Raw genomic sequence first — 12,055 nt, forward strand, 5'->3', positions numbered from 1 at the left:
GGGATTGCTATGGCCCTGAGTGAGGCTGCACCAGTGACACCTGTGGCATTTGGATCTTCACAGCTATTCGGGGGACTTGAAAGAAACTCAGCCCAGAGAAGGATCTGCCCCTGCCCCTTTCTGTCCTCAAATCCATCTCCGCTCCCATGCTATTTCTAACATTCTCCTCTTCTGTGAGTTCCGACACATGCTTCAACACCCGTTATCCATGGGCATCTGGGTATGAGGGTACTCAGTGGGCAGAAGTACCGTAGTGCCACTCAGACATCCCAGCTTTCTGTCCATTTGCCATACGGCCTTAGGGGTGTGACTGTCCTCAGTGGCACCAGGGAGCCAAGGTGACAGTTAAGCAAAGCTCCAGAGGGCAGGAAGGGCAGGTGCTGCCAACAGCCCGATACATGGAGGACCTGGGGCCATGGACACCCTGCCACGCTGCTGGGCTTAGGGCAGTGATGACTCCCCACAGAGCTAATTTGCTCTGACCACAGGGTCCACAGTAACGTCCTTAGAGTTTACCCAAAGGAGGTAAAGGCTTTGCACCCACACCAAACCCACGTACATGGATGTTTGTTGAACTGTTTCCATAAGCCCTGGGATTTGCAAGCAAGCAGGATGTCCTTCAGCTGGGCAGTGGTGGCACACACCCGGCGTCTCGGCACCCTGGAGGCAGGAAGATGATGAGTTTTAGGCCACACAGTGAGGCCAGATCTCAGAGCGCAAAGGTAAGAACAATGCTAACAATACCGGCATTTCCTTTCCACGCCGAATGGGATGGCCTGTGGTCTACCCGGAAAGTGGAATACTAAACACATCTAAACAAGGAGCCAGCGGGCATAGATTAGAGGAGCCCTTAAAATGCACACGGCGAAGGGAAAGCCTGGGTGAATGTTGGGTGGCGGCGGTCAAGGCAGGGTACAAAGAACTCTAGGGTGAGGATATTTCCCACCATCCACACTCAGGTTCTGCCAGGCCTTGGTTTCTGACAGGTATGGACACTAGCCATCCGTGGCAATAAACATTGCCGCTGGTGCAAGCTGGGGACCTGCGTGGATAAAGGAACAAGGACGGTGATTTATGGGAGCTTTATCCTTGTGGCTCAGTTTCTCTGTAAACTGAAAACCAGCTTGCTAATTAGCACTTTAGAGGTTGTGGGCACAGGGCAGCTCCCCAGGATGTAGCTTTAATGAGGGTGGGGGAGAGGCACGGGAGAGAGGATTGGGATAGTATGCTGCCATTAAAAAGGACAGGTGGGTCTCCATGTGCCAGGCAGGAAAGGGGATGGGCATGAGGCCAGAGGAAACACAAAGACACAGGACCACGGGCAGGTGTGTATAGGGGATGCTGAGGTCCAGTCTCAGCAGCTTTGGAAGCTTTGGGGTAGCCCAAGTCTGTTTTACCTATTGAAAAAGAAAAAAAGAAAGAAAAACCATAAAGTACATTTTAGACATATAAAAAGAGAAGCAGGTTGAGCTTTTTGTTTCTTTAATGAGTGGGGTCTGCGGATTTCCAGCCAGCCAGGCAGGTCCCAGAGGAACTGGGCCCCTCCGTGTGGGCGGGCGGAATGCCCCCCCCCACTACCCGCCTCACACCTTCTCTGCTCAGATTCAGGGTCAGAGCCCAGGGTCAGGCTCCAGACAACCGACCACCCAGCTCTTCCTGGAAACCTTGGGCCTGTGTGGGCGGATGGGGGGGGGGAGTTGCTTCAGAGAGGAACTGGAAGGGGGGGATGTTCTGTGCCTCAGTTTCCCTGTAGACGATGACTCCCTCCGATTAATGGGCTGGTGCTGCCCCTCCTCCTGAGAGGGGTTTTTACTAAGATGAAATGTTTATTTTTCCTTTGACTGCTCCCTTTTCAGAACAGGGTTTCCTGTAGCCCAGGCTAGCCTTAATGCTGTGTAGCAGGGGATCTTCTTGACTCCATCTCCGCTGCTGGGATGGCAGGCAGGCCCCTCACTGAGGGACCCACGGCCTTGGCATGCTGTGCCCTTGGCCTGTCCCATGTCCACAGCTGCCCAAACTCGCCTCACAAGCCCACTCCTGTCTGTGGACTCAGGTGCTGACCAACGCCCTGGGTTCCGTAGGATCCAGATTCTTACCTGTCCCGGTCCTTTAAAGCCCACATATTCATCCAGTGTGCGGGTACCAAGGTCAGGGGCAACCCACAGGAGTCCATTCTCTGCTCCCAGCTGTGTGGGCTTCAGAGATTGCACCCGGGGCACCAGGCTTGGCAGCAGGCGCCTTTCCCCTTGTTTTTTAAAGACCCATCTTTATTATCTTCAGTTGCACGTGTGGTGTGGTGTGGATGCAGCTGCCCACAGGTTCCCTGCGGCTGGGGTGAGACTGAATGGCCTGTTGCAGGTGCTGTCATGCACTGAGCCCCATGTATTGTTCTTACTCTGCGTGTCTCACCTGCTGGAGAAAGCGGGACCCTGGGCCAAGCCCACACCAGAGGTAACCATCTCAGGCCTGGGTGGCTCTCCTGGCCGGCTCCACCACAGCCGTCAGGTTAGGTAGGAGCTAACCTGACCTTTCACTCACTCAGTCATTTCACGTGGAATTATTTGAGCCTTGGTGGGTCAGAACCATGGGGTGTAGCAGCCAGGATGGAGCCCTGCTCCACATGCCCATGAGAGCAGTAGAGGGAGGGGACAGCCGCCTGTGGAGGATGAGGAGAGGAAACGCGCAGAAGCTGTAAGTGCCGGCTAGGGAAGAGCCACTGGGCAGAGGGCTCACGTGTGCAAATGGCCTGGGGCAGGATGGAACTGGCATGCTGGAGCACGGGGGAGGCCTGTGTGGCTGTAGTAGAGGGGAAGAGAGCAGAGCAGGCACTGTGGGCTGCAGGGAGGACTTGGGCCTTGGTCCTGTGTAAGAGGGCTGTGGAGTAGGGGTGGGAATTCGCAGCCACACTTCAACCCTGTGTCCTGCTGACTTTTGTGGTTTGCCAACAGACTACACTGGGCCACACTTCTTGTTCCTGTGCCCACATGTGTAGGATGTATTCTAGGAAAAGGTATGTCCCAGCGTCCCCAGCACCTGCTCTGACCCAAGGATGACCTTCTCTTCCGGGCCTCCGGGAGCCTGTCTTGATGATCCCCATTGCTCCATATGGGAAGCTGCAGGGCATTCTGGATGAGGGCCTCTGTGTGGGGGTGACGTCAACCCTCGCTGGCTAGTAAATGTTTATTGCCAATGGGGCCTGGATTTGGGGTTCCCTGGAGCCCGGTGAGCAACCACCCCATCCTGCCCCTTTCTGGGGGTCTGGACTGCAGGCGGGGGGCCTGGCAGGCCGCTCTAGCCCTGGCAGCTAGCCCAGAAAGGGCTGGGTGGGCTGCAAGCAGAGTCAGCAGCACCCTGGAAGCCAAGATGGGGAACAGTCATCAGCTTTGAGCACCCCGTTCCAGACCTACAAAAGATGCAGTAGTGACCAGTGGGCAGGGCAGCACCACGGCAGGCCCCGGGGGAAGCCCTCCTGTCCCTGGAGCTCAGGCAGTGAAGGAAAGGGAGATGGTGGCCACGGTGATCTGAAGTTACAGGACTGCATTCCTGAGTGGCTACCCAGGTCCATTCAGACCTTTGTGGGGACACGTCCAGAACTAGGGAGCTGGAGGGACCTGCTGTGACAGAGGGAAGTCATTCCTTCCCGTTTCCTAGGGCCTGTTTTGAGAGACACAGCCAGGAGCCCAGGATTCAAAGCCAGAGAGCAAATGAATTCCAGCATTCTGGGGACTGAGCTGTGTCCTTTGCACATCTTGGGGTATCCCCAGTCTTTCTCAGGGAGCCCCAAGTCCAGCTCAAACAGCCTTGGGGATGACCCTGAGATGGCACCTGGGGCTGCAGGGGACACATGCCAGTTTGGGCCCCTAACAGTGAGTGCCTGGGCCCAGCAGCTCCTCAGGCAGGACACAGAGCTTGATTTACAGCTGCTGCGGCCTGCTGGAGTCCGCTGCTTCCTCCACGATTGCCAGGAAGCTCAGCCAGTGCTGGGCTGGGCGTCGCCAGCATTCCGGGGCCACCTAAATCATGGGGCTGTCAGGCTCTGGGCAAGGATTCTGCTAGGCAGGGATTGAGCTCCATGTCACCTGGCCAGGCTGATGGGCTCCATTCTGGGCTTGAGGCTTGTGGTGGCCTGCACGACAGGATAGCTCATCCAGGACTCTCTGCTCCATTGCCCAGGAACTTGGAGTAACGGGTGTGTGGGCCGTGTTTACCAGAAGCTGTTGGCTTTGAGGGCAGGCCTGGGAGGTAATGGCGGCAACCTGAGCATGGGGGTGGCCAGGTTTCCACTCGCTGGTGGCTGACCACGGGAATGTGGATTGTGTCAACGCAGCTCTCAACCCTAGCTCCCTCTGGCCTCAGTGGGCAGCTCCCCCACTGCAGGGCCAGGTCAGCAGCCTCGGCACACCCACACTGGGCACGTGTGGTCTTCCGGTCTTCTCCCTGGTTGCCTCTGAGTTCCACGTGTCCAGAGCAAGTCTGGACCTGTGTCATCTCATCCGCTCCTGCACACGCACACATGCACACACGCACACGTACGCGCACACACACACACACACACAGTCTCCCCCGTGGTCGTTGCATGGCTGCAAGGAAGTCTCCAGGACACCTGTGCACCGGGACACACGGTGTTTATTTGCTGCAGGGTTCTGCTCACACCTTGGGGGTGGCGAAGAGCTCCCAGCCTTCCAGCTTGCCCATCTTGAACAGGGCGGCTGCGGTGCCCATGTATACACAGCCCACAGCTGCAGTCCCGTAGTTGTGAGCTGTGGGGAAGAACAGCATCAGGCACAGGGTACTCTAAGTGCAACCCCGGAGCCCCCCAAGGCGATAGGGGCTGATGGAACTAGGGTTCTTCAGACACCTATAGAGCCCAGCAGTGAGTTCTGGAAATGGGGATACCAAGGCCCGGCTACCCTGTACCAACTATTCCCCACTCCAGGTCATGTCGGGAGGGGATGTGGTCAGCTCCTAGCAGTGAAGACACCTCCCTGCTACAGCCTTTCCCCACGGTTGAATTGAGGGCCAGCATGGCTTTCCCTTGGCCAGACGCCCAGGACCACACAGAGTAGGAGGCCTGGGGCTGAAGTCAAAGTTGGGCTGTGGGCAAACCCAGACCTTACAGGGCCCCAGCTGGGAAGAGACAGCCGCCGGTTCCCAGTGTGCACATGCGAATGCAGAAAAACGGGAGCCCAGGCCTCGTCCCACCCTGGAGATGGCTACTGAATGTCTGTGACACAGGGTGACACGGCAGGACAGCCATTCAGGAGGGCATTTAGGTAGGACTGCCCAGTGCTGAAATGGCAGCAACTGCCTGTCTGGAGTGGAACAAAGAGGGAGGAGGCCCAAGTGATCAGGGGTCACACACTGTAGAGGGGACACACTCACTGCGCGCTCCCAGGGTCAGGCCTGCAGCGCAGCCTCCAATGAAGTAGTTCAGGGGGTCATCTGGCTTCTCACGGACCTGGGCACTGACACAGGTGGCGAGACCAAACATAGCTCCGACAGCAGCTGTAAGGGGCGGTGGGGGTTGGAGGTGGGGAAACTGAGCCGGCGTTGAGCCAGCACCTGGCTGTCCCTGTGTGGACAAGGCTGGGTGCCACCACTCTCTGCCCTCTAAGCCAGGCCAGGGTCAGTGTCCTGGGACTCGTTGCCAGCTCACCTGCAGTGAATGTGTACCGGCCAGCCCTGGCCACTGCTTCCAGGTGGGTGTCTGCAGGGTTGAGTACGACGCTGTAGGCTGAGCCTATGGCGCCTGTGGAGGAGAAAGGGCGGAGGTCTAGGAAGCTCTGCCGGGATACAGCAGAACTCAAACCCAGGCCCACCTCTTGCCGTTCACCGACCCAGGGTCCCGTGCCATCAACGGCACAGCTCTCACAGTGCCTCCTCCGCTCCCATCAAAGGCCAGATTTTCCAAGCGGCTGGGACCTGGGCCTAATCCGGCTTGGCAGCAACCAGGCTCGAGAGAGGCTAGACCTTTCACGTGCCGGCTCAGCCAGACGTGTCTCTATACCTGGCTGGCTCTGGGCTGGCTCTGTGCCTTCCACGCCTACCCTGCCGCCACGCTGGTCAGCTTTTCCACTCCCCACTGCCCCATACTTCACACCATGGCTTATGTAACAGCTGAGGCCAGGGTGGATGCTGAGCCGGGAGCCCAGGTCTGGATGGATGGCGGGGCAGCCTCAGTCACCATCCCCATCTCTCTGGGCAGCTGCTACAGGTTTCCCACTACACGGAAACTGATGACAAGGAAACTGATGATCGCCGCTCCTGGCTGGCTGACTGGATTCTGCCGTTACTCCCTTTCACAGAAGGTGAAGTGGCCCCAGAGAAGCAAAGCCACCAGTCTGGCACAGTTGGCCACAGGACATTGGGTGTTGCCTCTCAGCCATCCTCCAGCCCCAGGGGATGTGCCACACGTGCCTTTCCTGGTGAGCTCTGGGAGTTCCGAGCTGAACACTGACAGCCTCCAGCTGGACCTCAAAGATGATGAGCTGATGCTGGGCTGAAGGACGGGTCTGGACACAGGGACCCTGAGTGACCCTTATGAGCCAGGGGTCATAAGACCCATTCCCAGACTGTCCCACGGCACAGAACAGGCACAGCCTTGGCGCCACCAGCAGCATGGGAGCCTCCAGGAGCAGCCACCATCCCTATGGGGGCTATGCTGCCAAGGCAGGAATTCATTCATTCACCCACTCACTGAGGGCCTCATTCATTCATTCATTCATTCATTCATGAGTTCCCCAAGTTGTTAGACCTCATTGGGGAGGTAGGCTCACTGCCCTTTAGGGAAGCCAGGTAGGAAACCAGTCCCCCCAGGGGGGATGAGATGCCTGGGGACAAAGAAGGTGTACAGGGAAGATTACTCAAGCAGCTACAACTTCCCACCTCCTCCCCCACTGGCTCCCCAGCAATGCTTCTGACAAGGACCTGCTTAGGCTCAGCATCCACCTGAGACATTCCAGCCTAACCCCACACTGCACACGCTCATCCTCTGGGTCCAATGCCAAGGTTCTGTCAGTTTTAAAACCCTCCAAATCCAAGCCGTGTAATGGTGGCCCACCCCTTTAATCCCAGCAGAGGCAGGTAGATGTCTGTGAGTTCAAGGCCAGCCTGGACAACGTAGAGAGACCCCATATCAAACAAAACAAAATAAAAACAAACAAAAAAATTCTCTCAATCATCTGACCCCACAGCACTGGCCTGGAGGGAGCAAAGCCTTGGGGCAGACTCATGAATGAGGCCTGTATACACACTGTGAAAGCATGACTGACAGAGGCCTTGTGGGTGCAGTGAGAGTCACCCAAAAAGATGTCTGACATTCCTAAAAAGAGTGCCCCATCAGAAATCTTACAGTATTAGGTCCTCATGGTGGCGCACACTTTTAATCTCAGAACTCTGGAGGCAGAGGCAGGAGGATTTAGTTCCAGGTCAGCCAGTGCTACGTAGGAAGATCTTGTCTCAAAATAATAGTAAACAAATAAATATCTCCCGTGGTGGCGCACGCCTTTGATCCCTGAGTTCGGGGGGCAGGGACAGACAGTTCTCCGAGTCCGAGGTCAGTCTGGGATAGACGGTGGGACCCTGCCTGAAAAACCTCAAAACAGACACTAATAATAATAACAACAAAACATTTCCCAGAGACTAAGCCGGGGTGTAGCCCTGTCATCCCGACACTTCGGAGGCTGAGGCAGGAGGATCATGAGGATCAGGGGCTCAGGGCCACCCTCGGCTACACAGCGAGTCTGCGGTCTAGTATCTCCAAAACCTCGAATGGCCTGATCACTCCATGACCCTAGAAAGATCTTCACATTTTCTCCGGGTTCCGCGGCCCGATAATGGCTTATGACCCCTTGAGATCCTAGGGGTAGCGGGCAAACAGGTTTCCACCCCTCAGAATCAAGCTCCTGCACCTTCCGGCCCCGCACCGCGGCATCCCTGACCTCCGCGTGCCCTCCGCTCTACGGCCCGCGCTCACCGATGAGGCCACCGAACGCAGTGGTTATGTAGGTCTTGCGGTGACACTGGGTGCCGTCGGGGATCTCATCGTAGGCCCGCAGGAGCCGCTGGGCCATGGCTGCGCCCGGCCGTGCGCGCTCCGTAGACCCTTCCGCGCCGCGGCGAGCTCAAGGGCAGCCGGCCGGGCCAACTCTCGCGAGGCTTCCAGCGCACAACTTTATTGAGCGTCCCGGATGTGCACACAGCTTGTTCGCATGCGCGCGGAGCGGGCTGGGTGTGGACGTCTCCGTTTCACGTAGTAGAAACGGTGTCGTGCGCATCCCCACGAGCGAATCTGGGTAGGAACACCCGTGACTTCATTCTTGGAAAGGTAAACTGAGGAGCACAGCTATCAGTCAAGAAAAATGCAGCCTCTCCTAGCAAAGACGGCGTTCCTAGCAGAGAGAATATCGATGGCATAGACAACCCGTCATCCAAGAGATTGACAGGTTGCCAGATCAATTGCAGTACAGCGATTGCAGCATAAGGCGGGTCAATATGCGAGATTGACAGAGGATAAACCAATCGCAATGCAGGTATTACAGAGCACAGCGCTTCGGCCAATCAGGGGCCCAGAATGTGTGTGTGTAGGGTGTTCTCTCAATCAGAACAGCGTGCGACTATTTTGGGGCGTGGCCAGTTCTTGGGCGGGGACTATCGGCATAGACACCAATCGTAGATCGAGGATAGTAATTGACGGATCTCAAGCCTATTCTGCGCTGGTTCAAGATCTCCCTGAACGCCGAGGCGTAGGCAAACGGAAGCGGACTCTGAAAGAGACTTGAGTGGCATTTAAAGGGCGTGGCCTTCCTTAGCCCTGCCCCTCTCAGAAACGTGGCCAATAGCGAGAGTCCAAGAGGAAGTCACAGCTTTTCCCCCCCAGAGGGCGGGCCTCTTGAGAGGCTTTAAAAGAAAGGCGGCCGCGGCCTGAGACGGCGTCCGAGGGTGGGCTCGTGGGCGGGGCCTTCCCTGCACGCTGGGAGGAGCCTCGCGGGGCGGGGCGGGGCCTGCGCGGCGGACCGGGGACCATGTCTGCGCCGCCCGCGCTGCAGATCCGGGAGGCGAACGCGCACCTGGCGGCCGTGCACCGGCGCGCGGCGGAGCTGGAGACGCGGCTGCTGGCGGCGGAGCGCACGGTCCGCGCGCAGGCCGAGCGCCTGGCCCGCCACGACCAGCAGCTGCGCGCCGCCCTGGACGAGCTGGGCCGCGTCAAGGACCGGTGAGGCCCCGGGGGAGGCCCGACCGGCGGACTTCCCGGAGGAGGCGGGCGGCAAGGGCTGGGAACCAGGAGCTCTACGTGTCTGGCATCGTGGCACTGAGGAGGCTGAGGCCGGCGGATCAGGAGTTAGGAGTACCGCCTGGGCTGTATGAGTGTCTCAAACTGTTCAAACGGGGCCAGCTGTCCCGCAAGGCCTGGTCCCCTGGTACTGCCCGCCCTGGGGACTCTAGAGTTTTGTACCCGTCTGAAGATCGGAGGAGGTGTGAAGAGAAGAGCATGTCCTAGGGGCTGCTGGGTAGGAGCCCATCGGTAGGTGCACAGCGCACCCGAGACCGCGATGTCAGAACCCATATACAGTAGACAGAGCTGTGGCAACCATTTTGGGCCACAAGGAAGTCCTTCTGAAGGAGCCACAAAACTGGCATTATTTTGTTTTTGGCCTGGAAGACACTGTGTAGCCAGGATTCCCTTCAACTCCTGATCCCCTGGAGTGCTGGGATGATGGTGTGCTAGGGATAGAACCCTGGCCCCAGGCATGCTGTGGGGTTTGGGTACTTTACCAACGCTATAGAGATGGCTTTGTGGGTAAGGGCACTCACTTGCCATTAAGAATGGGAGGCAGAGGAGCTGGGGAGATGGCTCAGAGGTTAAGAGAACTGACTGCTGTTCAGGACTGACTGCTGTTCAGAACTGGAGGTCCTGAGTTCAATTTCCAGCAACCACATGGTGGCTCACAACCATCTATAATGAGATCTGATGCCCACAACACTATATACATAATAAAAAAAAGAATGGGAGGCAGAGGCAGGAGGATTTCTGTGAGTTCCAGGCCATTCTGGTCTACAGTGCGAGTTCCAGGACAGCCAGGACTACACAGAAAAACCCTGTCTTCTCGATAAACAAAGCAAGAAAAAAAGATAAAGAATTTTATCCTATGGGGTAGAAGTGAACCAACTTACATGTGGGCATTTGAGCACACATACAAGCACACAAATAAAGAGGCAGTGGAGGTAGGCAGATCCCCTCTACCCTAGTAGTAACTACCCTCCTTTGGCCCCCTCACCAGGGAGATTTCTGCCCTCCAGGAGCAGCTGCTGAGCTCTGAGGCCGCTGTCCGCAGTCTGCAGGTTGCAGTGGATCAGAGGGACCAGGTGATCAAGCAGCTGCAGCCCCAGGCTGACCTGCTGCAGGACATTGCTCGCCGACGGCCGCCCCTGGCTGCGCTGCTGACTGCCCTGGAGGAGGCTGAGCGACTGGGCCCCTCGCCAGCCAGCAGCCAGGGCCAGCTGCTTCCCGATGGGCCCGGCCCACCCCTGGGCAACAGCACTGGGGAGGGCCAGGATGACTTGCAGCCTGCTGTCTTTGGGACCACGGTGTGAGCTGCTCTGGCAGATCAGATCTCAGAATGTGTGGCCAAGGCCCAGAGCCCTGGATATCGCCAGTGTCCCTGAGGGGTCCTGGGATATTATTGGGATCTCATAAACATCAGAACAAATAAAAGGCCAAGATCCCATTTTAAAACAGTTCCACCCCCCCCCCCCCAGCGCTTGGGGCATCTGCTACATTCAGTTGATTTTAAATAATTTCCAAAATAAACAAGGGGTGAGGCAGTGGCTCAGTGGTGGAGCCCCTGCCCAGCATGCAGACATGCTGGCAAACTGACAGATGGACAGCCATCCCAGCACCAGTGAAGTAATAGCAGCTTGACTCCGAAGCCGTGCCGTTTCCTGTTGGAGACAGGGTTCCACAGAGCCCAGGCTGTCTCAGGAGGATGACCTTGAACTCTGCTGGGATGACAGGCACCCAACACCAAGCCCTATCTTGGTTTTTTGTTTTGTTTTGTTTTTTTGCTGTGAGATGGAACTCACAGTCCTTCCAAGTGCTTTGAATACAAGTGTAAGTCACATGCCCAGGTGACATGAGTCCTGACCCATCACCACTCATCCCTCCCGAGGCAGAATCTCCTTACTTCATGCTCTGTTGCTTCTGTGAAAGACGACAAATCATGAACCCAGGATCCATTTCCCTTGCCTCCATCCTTCCCTCTGACACCACAGTCCAAGCCTCAGCCTTCCCTCATGACACTCAGGTTTCTCTCCAATGTCCCCTTTCAGAGGGGCCTTCTGACCAGCGTCCCTGTAGTAATTACTACAGCCTGGTTGCTGCCTTCCACTGTGATTGCTTCTTTTGCTTTTTTAAGGCAGTTTTGTGTATTCCAGGCTGGCCTCTGCCCTTTTATGTAGCTGGGGCTGCCTTTGAACGTCTGTCTACATCAGCACCTGCCACAGCTGATGAGGCCCCCAACAGCCAGGAGCCTCCCGGACATCTGATTAGCCCTTGCCCTGTCCCAGGGACAATGGTGTTTTTGTAGCAAGTCTCCTTTTGATACCCTGAGAGGATCTATTTTGTAACTCTGGTTTCGGTGCTGTCCCGGGCCTGCGATGGTGAGGGTGTGTTGTTTTCGTCAGAGCAGTGGGGGGGGGGGGGGGGAAGAGTCCTCACACGCCCCCACAGCCAGCGTGCAACCAGCAGCTGGTCTGTTGAGTTTCATGGTCCCCGTGCTCAGGGAATTGTCCTGGAGCAGCCACCAAGTGTGCGTGTGTTGGGGGTGGGGGGAGATAGGGGCTGCTCCATCCAGCTGTCTCTGAATCCTGCGTGGTGCTGACTTCCTGCCTGGGACCCTCAGCAGAGGAAAACAGAGGGAGGAGGGAGTTGTTTGTACAGGAGAGACACACCAGAATAAACCAGTTATTTCTAAGCCTGGGCTGTCCTTCCTGTTGTGGGGACTGGGTAGGACAGTACAGTTCTCCTTGGCTGAAGAACACATCTGAAGGGGTTGGA

At 56.9% G+C, this 12,055-nt stretch overlaps 2 protein-coding genes across 3 annotated transcripts; one reads left to right on the forward strand and one right to left on the reverse strand.

The window, feature by feature from the left end:
- Positions 1 to 4,608: 4,608 nt before the first annotated feature.
- Positions 4,609 to 8,151, reverse strand: Ndufa11 (NADH:ubiquinone oxidoreductase subunit A11). The gene is made up of 4 exons (XM_048427498.3): positions 7,976 to 8,151; positions 5,657 to 5,749; positions 5,383 to 5,505; positions 4,609 to 4,760 (listed from the first exon to the last, which is right to left on the reverse strand). Exons 1-4 carry the CDS (start codon positions 8,070 to 8,072, stop codon positions 4,648 to 4,650), a joined length of 426 nt encoding a protein of 141 aa, XP_048283455.1. The 5' UTR covers positions 8,073 to 8,151; the 3' UTR covers positions 4,609 to 4,647.
- Positions 8,152 to 8,941: 790 nt separating this feature from the next.
- On the forward strand, positions 8,942 to 11,972 carry Vmac (vimentin type intermediate filament associated coiled-coil protein). Of its 2 annotated transcripts, none has more exons than XM_085692355.2 (2): positions 8,942 to 9,214; positions 10,281 to 11,972. In XM_085692355.2, the coding sequence occupies exons 1-2, from the start codon at positions 9,024 to 9,026 to the stop codon at positions 10,591 to 10,593; spliced, it is 504 nt and encodes a 167-aa protein (XP_085548481.1). In that variant the 5' UTR covers positions 8,942 to 9,023; the 3' UTR covers positions 10,594 to 11,972. The 2 variants fall into 2 exon arrangements, with proteins under 2 accessions (XP_085548481.1, XP_048283454.1); XM_048427497.3 differs by lacking the exon at positions 8,942 to 9,214 and adding an exon at positions 9,221 to 9,523.
- The last annotated feature ends 83 nt before the right edge of the window (positions 11,973 to 12,055 follow it).

This window comes from Myodes glareolus, chromosome 8, assembly GCF_982192425.1.
Source record: "Myodes glareolus chromosome 8, mMyoGla1.1, whole genome shotgun sequence".
Classification (NCBI taxonomy): domain Eukaryota; kingdom Metazoa; phylum Chordata; class Mammalia; order Rodentia; family Cricetidae; genus Myodes; species Myodes glareolus.

Bases quoted from the DNA above. Each gene is read 5' to 3' on its own strand.
- Vmac (XM_085692355.2), top strand. From the start codon at position 9,024: ATGTCTGCGCCGCCCGCGCTGCAGATCCGGGAGGCGAACGCGCACCTG. The intron at 9,215-10,280 runs GTGAGGCCCCGG...CCCCCTCACCAG, and splicing joins CTGGGCCGCGTCAAGGACCG to GGAGATTTCTGCCCTCCAGG.
- Ndufa11 (XM_048427498.3), bottom strand. From the start codon at position 8,072: ATGGCCCAGCGGCTCCTGCGGGCCTACGATGAGATCCCCGACGGCACC. The intron at 5,750-7,975 runs GTGAGCGCGGGC...TCTCCTCCACAG, and splicing joins TGCGTTCGGTGGCCTCATCG to GCGCCATAGGCTCAGCCTAC. The intron at 4,761-5,382 runs GTGAGTGTGTCC...TCTTCCCCACAG, and splicing joins CCTGACCCTGGGAGCGCGCA to CTCACAACTACGGGACTGCA.